General features: G+C 43.5%; 1 protein-coding gene across 8 annotated transcripts in view; it reads left to right on the top strand.

Moving 5' to 3' along the window:
* The first annotated feature begins 2,604 nt into the window (after positions 1 to 2,604).
* Positions 2,605 to 12,835, top strand: part of LOC147107410 (histone-lysine N-methyltransferase SETDB2-like) — a 120,479-nt gene continuing 110,248 nt past the window's right edge. For 6 of the 8 annotated variants that reach the window (XM_086006433.1, XM_086006431.1, XM_086006432.1 and 3 more), the window contains exons 1-2: positions 2,605 to 2,692; positions 9,645 to 9,750. In XM_086006433.1, coding sequence (XP_085862559.1) covers positions 2,673 to 2,692; positions 9,645 to 9,750 — 126 coding nt within the window. In that variant the 5' untranslated portion in view covers positions 2,605 to 2,672. The remainder of the gene's footprint in view (positions 2,693 to 9,644; positions 9,751 to 12,835) is intronic. The other 2 variants (XM_086006438.1, XM_086006437.1) reach the window with 1 other exon arrangement.

Genomic DNA, 12,835 nt, shown 5'->3' with positions numbered 1-12,835 from the left:
GGTGGTGATGCAGCATACTCAGCTGCCAGCTTGTTTTCATGGAGTTCGGTGGCTCTCAGGGCTGTCTGAAGTTGTGCACCAACTGCTTTCAATGCAGGTACTCCTGGATGCCTCCCAATTTATAAATCGCTGGTTAGGTCTCAGCTGGAGTATTGTGTCCAAATCTGGACACCACACTTCAGAAAAATGTCAAGGCCTTAGAGAGAGTGCAGAGAAGATTTACCAGAAGTTATGCCAGCGATGCAGGACTTCAGTTATGTGGAGAAGCTGGGATTGTTCTGCTTAGATCAGAGAAGGTTAAGGGAAAAATTACATAGAATTTACAGCACAGAAACAGGCCATTCGGCCCAATGGGTTTATGCTCCACATGAGTCTGTTCCCACTCTATTTACTTCATCTCACCCTATCAACATATTATTCTATTCCTTTCTCCCTTTTGTACTTACCTAGCTTTCCCTTAAACGCATCTATGCTTTTCGTCTGAACCACTCAATATGGTAGCGAGCTCCAAATTCTCACCACTTTCTGTGTAAAGAAGTTTCCCCTGAATTCCTTATTGGATTTATTCAATAGAGGTGTTCAAAATGATGAAGAGTTTTAATTGAGTAAATAAGAAGTGTTTCCATGAGCAGGAGGTTCAGTAACCAGTGGACACAGATCTAAGATAATTAGCAAAAGAACCAGAGGTGAGATGAAGAGAATTTTTTTATGCAGTGAGTTGTTATGATCTGGAATGCACTGCCTGAAAGGGTGGTGGAAGCAAAGTCAGTAGTAACTTTTGAAAGGCAATTGGATGTATGCTAGAAAAGGAAAATTTTGCAGGGCTATGGAAAAAGAGTAGGAGAATGAGACTAATTGAATAGCTCCTTCAAAGAGCCGGCACAGGCAAATTGGGCCAATTGGCCTCCTCTGTGCTGTATGATTCTGTGATTGCTGACATCCTGGAGAGGCTTGGAGATGAGGAGGTCTGACATGCCAGATATTTTTCCAATACAAAAGTCTCTGTTTATTTTTATATCCAAATATGTTTTTTCAGTTCACACTGATTTTTGTCAGCAAGTGCTGACAGGCTGACTGGGCCCCCAGTGTTGACCATGTGAAACGCTGACCATTGGCATGTATGGTAAAATTAACAGCGTAACATTTCAGGTTTGAAAGATTCAGAACCACTCAAATGAAACGTCTGCAGTCTACTGCTCTCTGCCATGTACTCAATTCCAACATATCGGGGACCTCCTGGTGAGTCTGCTCCTGGGCCTAGTGAAAACCACCATCCATAGATGCAGGATGCACAGGTGGGAGGCGGGTTGCTCCAATTGCCTGTTGCTGTTCTAAATCCGAGAACACAGTTGTGGTGTCCATCGGTTTGCTTGAAGCTGTCCGTGCAGGACATAGTCTGGCTCATCAACAATGATAACCAAATCATCATTTACAGTCGATGCACTCATTCTTAGTTTGACTGGGCCACTTGTTTTGTGTTAGGGGTGATCTCTTCTCGGGAAAGGCATTTGCAGCTGTATTCGTTCTGGTGGCATTGGACTCATGCGCCGTGCCACTCTCTGGGGGCTACCACACCAACATTGGTTAATAGGGAAACATCTGTACTGGGCAGGAAACAATGAAATGAACAAGCGGAACAAGAAAAAGGAAGATGTGGAGAAAATAAAGGAAGCAATGGGTCCCACCTCCATTCCGTCCTCTTAATAGGAAGTGTTGAAAGTGAAAGTTGTTGCACGACTTTGCTTGCTGGAATTGGCACCTGGTAGCTTTGGTGTCGGGTCAGTGTTTAAATGAACATATTTTGTCCAGATAAAGGCTGGAATGAATTATGCATTAGTTAACCCGACCCTCAAGAATTGGTTAATTGAAATTATTTCTTCTGCTGTGCGGGAAAGTGTATGAAGACTCCAGGTAGACAAGGTCCAGAGGGGCGGCAGGGCAGCGACCCTGCGGCTGGCAGTCTCTGGATAGAACGAGTCAGGGCTTCGCTCTTAACATCTGAGAGGGAAGAGGAGAGAGCAAAGTCCTGGGGCTGCTGCTTTCGCTCGAGTTGGTTCAATATCGAGCACCCAGAGTGGCAGTTGATCCGAGCTCGTGTGTTTTAGATCTCGTCGGTTAGTATTTTTTAAAATTGTTTTGTTGGTCAGCATTTTTTGTACATTTTAGTTAATATTTGTAGTTATTTTGTCGATAAGTATTTGTTATTTTTTGTCGGTGAGTTCAGTCACCCCCCAGGTTTGACCCACTCCCTGACCCTGCTCAAACTGGATCGGCAGAGAAAACCATACAATACAATACAAATCGCTTTATTGGCATGATAAGGTACATCTTATGTTGCCAAAGCATCAAAATACATTTATGGTTGAACACATAAACGCGGTTCCATTCATACAGTGTATAAACAGGTATATCCCTGAGTTTATAAATATACATTCGCCTTGTTTATATATACTCTTGTCTTAGTTTACTGGTTGTCCCTCTGTTCATGGCAAGCTGTAACATAGTGTGCCGCCAGTGTTACACAGCTTCTCTCCTCCCCCAGTAGGAATGGGAGATTGAGGGCCGGACACTCTGCACCAGAACGGGTTGTTCGGGGGACGGATATACTGAGGGCCGGACGGAAGCGGCTGGAGGGGGGGCGGGGTGCGCGTCGACCGCCCGGAGAAGGAGCGATGGGGCGCGCAGCTAAACGGTACGGTAACCGCGCGCAGCGCCTCCCCCACAATAAACAACCGCCGGAGGGCCACGACTGACATTTCCGTGTCGGCCTCAGGCCCCGAGGACGGCGCTAGCACTGCAGCAATGCCGGCTCCGGCTGAACTTTCCCCCGTTTGGTGCTCGGTGTGAAAATACACAACTGAGGGAGTGGCGGAGGTGTGAAGGGTTTGGGGGCATTAAATCGCAGAGTCATGACCGGTGAGGAAGACCATTCACGTCTAGTGACAATAGGGTCGCCAATAGTGGTTTGTGTTATTGACTGGTTGGCAATAGCGATTTCAGTTATTGATAGGTTGGCAAACTTGACAGTAGCGATTTCTGTTAATGACGGGTCAGCAATCGTGATTTCTGTTATTGACTGGTTGGCAATAGCGGTTTCTGCTATCGACGGGTCGGCTGTCATTCACTTATTTTTCAGATGAACGTAACTGTTGCTGCACTTTGAGGGAATTGTTGCATTCAGCCAAGCTGCAATTGGCTTGTATCCATGAGCCAAAATTTCAAATCTCGCGATACTCAAATCAAAAATTAATAATGGGGAAATGTATATCTCGTGAAAAATATATACACTGAAATAGATCTCAAGTTGTCTCACCATTTAGTCTTCATATGTAGTTGTGCCCCAGCCTAAATATTTATATATGTAAGGTTCATTTAAACCCTTCATTGATTTCCGGCATGTAGGCATGCTGTGCTGACGTTATTTGTGTTCTGACCAATATTTATTCCTCAATCAGCATCACTAAAACAGATTATCTGGCTATTATTATACTGCTGTTTGTGGGAGCTTGCTGTGTGCAAATTGGCTGCCACATTACAACAGTGACTACACTTCAAAAGTACAGGAAACTCGTTTAAACCGGAATTCTCTATTAACCGGCAAAATTCATACTCCGAAAACAACACCTCAGTAACCGGAAATGTTGCTGAGTCCGAGTCGCTCGCGGTGGCCGAGTTAGTCAGTGGGGGTAGTTCTCCAAACTGCCACTACTCAGCTTCTTGGCGTTGTCGGAAGTCCGAACACCTCAATAACAGGAGTCTGACTCTCCCGCGCTGCCGGTAGTCTCTTCCGATCCGCCAGTTACTGTATACTGCACATTTCTTGATTTTTTAAAATTTTTGTTTGTTAAAAATAACCTCGGTAGATAACCCTCTCCGTCATCCGGAATTTTTAATCAACCGGCAATACGCCGGTCCCGTTGGTGCTGGTTACCCAAGAGTTTCCTGTACTTTATTGCCTGTAAAGCACTTTGGGGCATCCTGAGGTCATTGTTAAAGGTCACTGGGTATTTGAAATTAAATTTGTCACACAGTATATAGGATACAGAACAAACTGACATGATGAAACAGATGGTAAGTTTATAAGAGGGCCCATTCAGTCCATTCATAACCCACGATGTACAAATCATAGTGTTTGTTTCTGCTTTTCTGTGTTCATCTGCGTTAGGTCAACTTTGGATGTCAGATATATTTTATCCTGGTATAAAATAAATCTCATTTTTAAGATTTATGGGTTCTGCCACCTTTACTTTGAAGTTACAAGTTAGTACAATTATTCTTCCCATGTTATCTCTGCCACTAGGCGTTGCAGTGAACATACATTTAGACTAACTGTCATTTTTATTTTAGTCCCTATCTTGTTTTTGAGTATTAAAGATGTTTCAAATAAAAAATGATTTATTTTTTCTCTCTGATTTTCTCTCAAATTTAATCTGGTTTTTTTTGGAGACCCTCCCATGATTTTCTCCCAGTTTTTGAGGCTAGAGTATTTTGAGGATGTAACGAGCAGGGTAGATAAAGGGGAACCAGTGGATGTAGTATATTTGGATTTCCAAAAGGCTTTCGATAAGGAGCTACATAAAAGGTTGCTACACAAGCTAAGGGCTCATGGGGTTGGGGGTAATGTATTAGCATGGATAGAGGATTGGTTAACGGACAGAAAACAGAGTTTTGGGATAAACGGGTCATTTTCTGGTTGGCAGGCTGTAACTAGTGGGATGCCGCAAGGGTCAGTGCTTGGGCCTCAACTATTTACAATCTATATTAATGACCTAGATGAAGGGACCGAGTGCAATGTATCCAAGTTTGCTGACTATACAAAGCTAGATGGGAAAGTAAACTGTGAGGAGGACACAAAGAGCCTTCAAAGGGATACGGACAGGTTAAGCGAGTGGGCAATAAGGTGGCAGATGGAGTATAATGTGGGGAAGTGTGAGGTTATTCACTTTGGTAGGATGAACAGAAAAACAGAATATTTTTTAAATAGTGAGAAACTATTAAATGTTGGTGTTGAGAGAGATTTAAATGTCCTTGTACAGGAAACACAGAGAGTTAGCATGTAGGTACAGCAAGCAATTAGGAAGGCAAATGGCATGCTAGCATTTATTATAAGGGGGTTGGAATACAAGAGTAAGGAAGTCTTCCAACAATTGTACAGGGCTTTGGTGAGATCACACCTGGAGTACTGTGCACAGTTTTGGTCTCCTTATCTGAGGAAGGATATCTTTGCCTTAGAGGTGGTGCAACGAAGGTTCACTAGATTGATCCCTGGGATGAAAGGGTTGTCCTGTGAGGAGAGATTGAGCAGATTGGGCCTATACTCTCTGGAGTTTAGAAGAATGAGAGGTGATCTCATTGAAACATATAAGACTCTGAGGGGGATTGACAGGCTAGATGCTTAGGGGCTCTTTCCCCAGGCTGGAGAGTCTAGAACTAGGGGGCATAGTCTCAGAATAAGGGGTCGATCATTTACGACTGAGCTGAGGAGGAATTTCTTCACTCGGAGGGTTGTGAATCTTTGGAATTCTCTACCCGAAAGGGCTGTGGATGTGGAGCCTTTGCGTATATTCAAGGCTGAGATAGATAGATTTTTGGACTCTAGAGGAATCAAGGGATATGGGTTCGAGCGGGAAAGTGGAGTTGCGGTCGAAAATCAGCCATGATCTTATTGAATGGCGGAGCAGGCTTGAAAGGCTATATGGCCTACTTCTGCGCCTATTGCTTATGTTCTTAACCTGAAAAATACCCCCAAAAAACTAAAATAATGAAGCAGTCCATGCCCACATGCAGCAAGACCTGGACAACATTCAGGCTTGGATTGATGAATGACATTCGTCCCACACAAATGCCAGGCAATGACCTCGCCAACCAGTGAGAGCATAACCACCTCCCCATGATATTCAATGGCATTACCATCACCAAATCCCCCAATATCAACATCCTGGGGGGTTACCATTGACCAGAAACTTAACTGGACTGGCCACATCAATGCTGTGGCTGCTAGAGCGTGTCAGAGGCTGGGTATTCTGCGGTGAGTAGCTTCCCCCCTCTGACTCCCCAAAGCTTCTCCACCAGCTACAAGGCACAAGTCAGGTGTGTAGCTGTAACAACAACACAAGAAGCTTGACATTATCCCGGACAAATCGTGCCACTTAATTGGGACCCCATCCATCAGTTTAAACATCCCCTTTCTCCACCACCGGCGTACCGTGGCTGCAGTGTGTACTGTCTTAAGGATGCACTGCAGCAACTCGCCAAGGGTTCTTTGGCAGCACCCCTCAAATCCGTGAAGGACAAATGCTACAGCTGCATGGGAACACCAGCACCTCCAATATCCCCTCCAAGTCACACACCATCCTGACTTGGAAATATATCACCGTTCCTTCATTGTCTCTGGGTCAAAATCCTGGAACTTGCTCCCTACCAGCACTGTGGGAGTACCTTCATCTCACAGACTGCAGCGGTTCAAGAAGAAGGTTCACCTCCACTTTCTCAAGAGCAAATGGGGATGGGCAACATATGCCGGCCTTGCCGGTGACACTCGCATCCCGAGAATTATTTAAAAAAAAACAGATTTTTAAATTGGCAATAAAAGCTGACTAATGATCCTTGTTTACACGTTACACTCATAGACACAACTATTGTCAGAGGATATGAGGGGAACTTATTCCTTTTCACCCCCCCCCCCTCCCCCACTGTTCCACCATCCATTTCTCTGGTGTAGGTTATATCCTGCCCCCAGAAGCTGCAACTGCCACTAATAACCCTTGCTCTTTATATTGGATTAGAAGTTTGCTGTTCTTCCAGCTTTGTATGTATTAATTTTAAGAATAAATACTGTAGGCTTATAGAATCATGGAATCGTTACAGCGCAGTTGGAGGCCATTCGGCCCGTCAAGCCCGTGCCATTTCTCTGCAAGAGCACTTCAGCTAGTCCCACTCCCCTGCCCTTTCCCTGTAGCCCTGCAATTTTTTTCCTTCAGTTACTTATCCAATTCCTTTTTGAAAGCCAAGATTGAGTCTTCCTCCGCCACCCTTTTAGGCAGTGCATTCCAGATCCTAACCACTCGCTGTGTAAAAAAGTTTTTCTCATGTCGCCTTTGATTCTTTTGCCAATCACCTTAAATCTGTGACAAAAGGGGAAGTTTAAAGTGTTTGTTCCTTCAAAACCAAACTCGGGGGTGGGGGGGGAAATAATTTTCTTGGAAAGTATTCTTGACACTTAACTTTGACCTGGAAGGTATATTGCTAGTAATATACTTTAAAAAAAACTTCTTAATTGTCAAGGTGCAGCTTTTCTGACTGAAATATTGTATCTGGTTATTTGCTGTAGACTACCCTGACAAAACTACATTAAATTGCAGTTAATATTATTTTGGGCTGCCTGTAGCTTGAACCCCTCCCAAATGCCCTAACTTTATTTTTTATTGAGAAACTAAAGTTTTAGTTTCAGCAAATGACTATGAATGGAGCAACTTTTTGTGTAATTATTCATTGCCTGTGAAGCTGGTTTGCTGACACAGGTATAAGCCAAGCCTATGGCATGGAGACTAGAGCCCACACGATGGCAGACCATAATTGGTTTTATTGCTCTCAAACATATTTTTCTGCTGGTAATGCTTTTTAATTTCAGCTCCTGGTGGTGAGAGTGTGAGAGGGGAATAGGTTTTGCTCTGTTTGCTAATTGTGTAAAAGTTGTCATTAATGTAAAGCTGGCTTATTCTTGTCCCAATTTTTTGTTGACAGTGGATGGAGGAAAAATACACTCCAAAGAAGTAAAAACAAGAGATAGCCATTCGGCGCATTCAATGAACTGTGCCATTGCCATCCTAATTGAAAACCTGTATTGACTTCTGGTCTGGAAACTGTCCAAGCCACTTATCCAGTTTCTAAATTAAGCAAGACTTCTGAAGGTAGCAAACATTACAGAATCACAGAAACCCCACAGTGCAGATAGAGGCCATTTCGGCCCATCGAGCCTGCACCGACACATATCCCACCCGATCCCCGTAACCCCTACACCAACACATATCCCACCCTATCCCCGTAACCCCACGTATTTAATCCCCCTAACACTAAGGGTCAATTTATCATAGCCAATCAACCTAACCCGCACATCTTTGGACTGTGGGAGGAAACCGGAGCACCCGGAGAAAACCCACGCAAACACGGGGAGAATGTGCAAACTCCACACAGACAGTCACCCGAGGCCGGATTCGAACCCGGGTCCCTGGCGCTGTGAGACAACAGTGCTAACCACTATGCCACCTGCCTCATTTCAAAAGCAGTCTGGTCACAATAAAATAGAAGTGCCTGTCGTCAATGTGGGAGGCCTTGTGAGAAGTCCCATGTTACCAATTTGAACTCTTAAGGTTAAGGTTAAACGTGGAGTTGACAACATTTTTTTGGCACTCGTCAAATGCAGGAAGACACCGCCAAATGTTAAGGAAGTATAATAACAGTGGACGCTAATCAGGAAGAGAAAACATAGAAGGTTAGGGTGGGGAGGTTGAAGGAGTAGTGGAAGGTAATATTTTTGAAAGCAGGGAGGGAGAGAGCAAGCTGGAGGGAAATAGGCGAGTTCCAGGTGAATTGTGGGGCATGGGGAAAAGAGTAATCGGGAGTTGGAGGAGTGGCTGCCTTATGTAACAGTGATCCAAAGGCAGTCCCAGCAATTGGGATAAGTCACTGAGCAAAAAGGATGCATAGCAACTGGAGTAGGCCATTCAGCCCCTTGAGCCTGTTTCCGCCATTCAATTAGATCATTACTGACCTGTACCTTAACTCCATCTACCAGCTTTGGTTCCGTTACCCTTAATACCTTTGCATTAAAAAAATCTATCGATCTCCGTTTTGAAATTTTCAGTTGACCTAGCCTCAATAGTTTTTTGGGGGAGAGAGTTTTGGATTTCCACTACCCTTTGTGTGAATAAGTGTTTCCTGACATCACCCCTGAACGGCCTGGCTCTAATTTTAAGATTATGTCCCCCTTGTTCTGGACTCCCCCAACAGAGGAAATAGTTTCTCTCTATCTCCCCTATCAAACCCTTTCATCATCTTAAGCACCTCAGATGTCATTCAAATGTGGATGAGTCACTGGGCTAAAAGGATACAGAAAGCAATTGAGTCGCAGATTTGAAAGAACTTGTATTTATATCATACCACATCATGTCCTCAGTACCTCCCAAAGCGCTTGGCAACCAATGGATCACATTTTGAAATGCAGTCACTGTAGTTACGTTTATGTAGGTAAATTCAGCAGCTAAGTTGTGCACAGCAGGGTGTCACAAACGGCAAGAAATGATCGGCATGGACCTGTTGGGCAGAATGGCCTGTTTCTAAGCTGTAAATTCTATGTCTGTAAGGATTAACAGGATAATCTGATAGTGGTGTTAGTTAAGGGAGCAATGCGGGACAGGACACCAGGAGAACATTGCTCTTATTTGAATAGTGTCATAGGATCTTTACATCCACCTGAACAGCTAGTTGGGACCTCGGTTTAACATCCCACCTAAAAGACGATGCAACACTCTGTCAGTACTGTACGGAAGTGTCAGTCCAGATTGTGTTCAAGTTGAAGTCCATAGTGGGGCTTGAATAAATAGCTCTATTACACAGCTGTATGTAATTCTATGTAATTTCTTTAGTGGGATGTCATTAAAATGTGGATTTTGCAAGCAGACAAAGGAGGAAATATTCAGTGGAGAACTGCTTTCTCTGGATAGTCAACTGGTAGTTCACCGCAGATGTCTAGTAAGTGTATTTTTTATTGGTTTTGGCTTACGGAGTAAGGAAATAATATCTTCTTTGTTTAAAGCTTTTGTATTAATTTGGTTACCCAGAAATGCATGGAGCGAGCCTTTTGCTTCGTGGTAGCATTCCCGCCATTGAGCCCAGGAGGTGCAGGAGTCCGCTCCAGACGGCCACGGCAAGTGGAGACCAGAGCACCAGCTCTGAATTCTGGGTTGACATTCAGTAGGATACTCGCGTCCAGTAGGTATGGGTGCTTCCGCACCCCCCCCCCCCGTCATATGGGTTGTGGGAGCCCATTAAACCCTCCCGTCATAAAGGACTAACCGCCCTATCGGCTGGTATAGAGATGGTTACAGCCATGGAAGGAGAGTTCACGTTGCGGCCTGTCAGACTGTTAATCAGCCTGCGAATCCTCTCACTACTTCACACAGTTGTCCGAGGGATGAGTGCGAAGAGACGAAAACAAGAACAGACACACATTACTACCGGAGAATAGCCTGAGTTCACAAGATAGATGTGTATGAGAGAACATTTTTCACAGCACCTGGCTGTTTTTTATGTCCACAGAGCTTTTGCATTTAATACTTGGATGTCCATTTCATCTATTGATTATTCTCTGTGTAAAGTACTGATGATCCTAAATTTGCTTTTTGGTAGCTTGAATTTGTGCTCCTCTGTCTGACTATCATAGTTTAATTTGAAACATTTTCAGTGATTCCTGCTGTGAAATGGTTCCAGTGGTGCTGGCAGCTTTCTAGAATGGGACCATATTCTTTTCCATTCTCTTGAGTCTGGAGACATAGAGGCCAACTGTGATTTCTCCAGTTACTATCTGACTTGAGGCCAGCTAATTCATCACGAATCAAACGTGGGATCTTTGTGTTGTGCGTGACTCATTACCAAACCACATGGCATATTTACTTACTGTGCTATTGGGGGAGTCACTGATGCACACTTCTTTGACTGACCTGCTCTTAGTCTATGGCATTCATTGATCATTAGATTAACTGGGACGCTGGGGAGTTCCTCCTAATGTCATCTCGGTTGCCTCAGTGGGAAATTTGTTCACAACATGTAGCAATCCTTTATCACATGAGTGCTAGTCAGCCTTGTAGTACATATCAAAGTCCATAATAAGAGCAAAATATAGATGCGCAAAATAAGTTTATAGCTTGTGGAAGTTTCTAATTTGTGTGTTCCGCTTGACTTGTTTGGTAGAAGCCTTTGGGTCAGGAAATCCCTGGGTTTGGGCTCATAATCTAGGCTGTCACTCTACTGTTACTGAGTGAGTGCTGCATTGTTAGAGGCCCCATCCTTGGGATAAAGCATTAAACCAAAGCCACATCTGCCACAGTATGTCAAAGACATTCATTGTATGAAGCACTTTGAGATATTTCAATGTGATAAGTCATCATATGAAGATAACTTATTATTTAGGCTGTATTTCACTTCTCTTTAAATGAGATTACAGCTAAGTACAGTTTCCATAGGCATGCTTATGCCTCCTATGATCAGGAACTTGCATCATATCTATGCTTGAACAGGAGTAGAATGCCAAAAAATTAACTATTGTCTTTTTACTAAGTTACTTCATATCAGAGTTTATGGAAACTGGCCGCTATGTAACTGTCCTTCCTGAAAAGCGTAAAACATCATGCTGTCAGACCATTTGGTTCAGGTTAAACCTAGCAGTCAGATTTATTTATAAGATTTACAGTTGTACAGAAACAAAAAAACCCCAGAAAAAATCTGCAATGCAAGTGATTAACTTGCACATTTGCAGTCAATTGACAATTCACAGTTGTTTTTTTGTACGAACAAAATTTGAATTATCCAATAATTTGAATTAAACAATGTAAATTACACAGCAAAGTGGGAATTTAGGGCTTAAAAAAACGATCAGATTGTTTGAACTAAGTGACTTTGAATTAAGCGTAGACTAGAGCCCCACCCCAGTCAGCCCCGGTGAGTGAAGGCAAGAGTTCCGGTCTCTGAATACTGGGTTGACAACATCCAGCAGGGTATGCACGTCTGATGTAAGTGAGTGGCAACCCCTCCACCGCACCCCCCTCATTGCATGTAGTCAGTTCATCTGCCAGGGAGTTGAGTCAGGCGAATGACTGGTCCACATAAAAAGGGACTTTGTTACAGAAATGACCAAGACCGTGATCTGCTAATTGTACAGCAGTGGAAGATATGGGTTGCCTCATGTTGTCGCTGGCCAGAAAGAAGAGTAGCAACCTAATATTTTGGCCTGGAGAGGAGCCTTGTTCCACCCAGCCTACCCATTTGTGATACTAAGACTAATGGAATCCAGTTTACTAACTAAAATTCATCCAGTCCATTTTTGAAAGCTGTCTTGATTTTCATGGCAACCTGTTATACATTTCTAACGCCCTCCTGTGGAAAAACTTTTGCCCAAGTTTCCCATTTTCTTTTGGCATCCTTAATTTTAAACTGTCACTCAGTCCTTCAATCCTGTGCCTGACAGAAACTTTCCGAGATCGAATTTCTCAATATCTGAAAAGTTTATAAAGACCTGTGTCAATTCTCCCCTCATCCTTCTCTTTTCAAAGGTCCCAGGGTAAAATATCTTTCCTCGTAACCCAGGCCTCTAAGTTCAGGAATCGACCTGATGACACTTTCCTGGACTCCCTCTTATAGCATGGTATTCTTTCCGTAATACAGAGACCAAAACTGAACACCGTGCACCCCAGATGAGGTCTTGCCTTGGCCAGATAAAACGTCAAAATCATGTCCTTTTGACTTGCAAGTAACACCGCATTCCAACATTTTATTTGCTTTCTTGACCACCTGTGAATAGTGAATCGACAGATTTAACAATGTGTCCACCAAAATTCGTAGGTTTCTTTGTTGCCATGCCAGCATTTAACATTTACTCAGCATTCTTGGTTCTATCGAATCTCCTGACTTTACAATTGCATGTGTTGAACACCATCTGCCCATTGATTTAGCCTGTCCAGATCTCTTTGGATTTCTACTGCACATTGGTTAACATCATTTACTACTGACAATTTGGTACCATTGGTCATCTTGGACAATATTTTGGTCCTGTAAGTCATTT

Source organism: Somniosus microcephalus, chromosome 14 (assembly GCF_052327205.1).
Source record: "Somniosus microcephalus isolate GS21.2 chromosome 14, FLI_Smic_1.0, whole genome shotgun sequence".
Classification (NCBI taxonomy): domain Eukaryota; kingdom Metazoa; phylum Chordata; class Chondrichthyes; order Squaliformes; family Somniosidae; genus Somniosus; species Somniosus microcephalus.
Note: the sequence above shows the minus strand (reverse complement) of the source record. Positions and strands in the feature narration are given on the sequence as shown.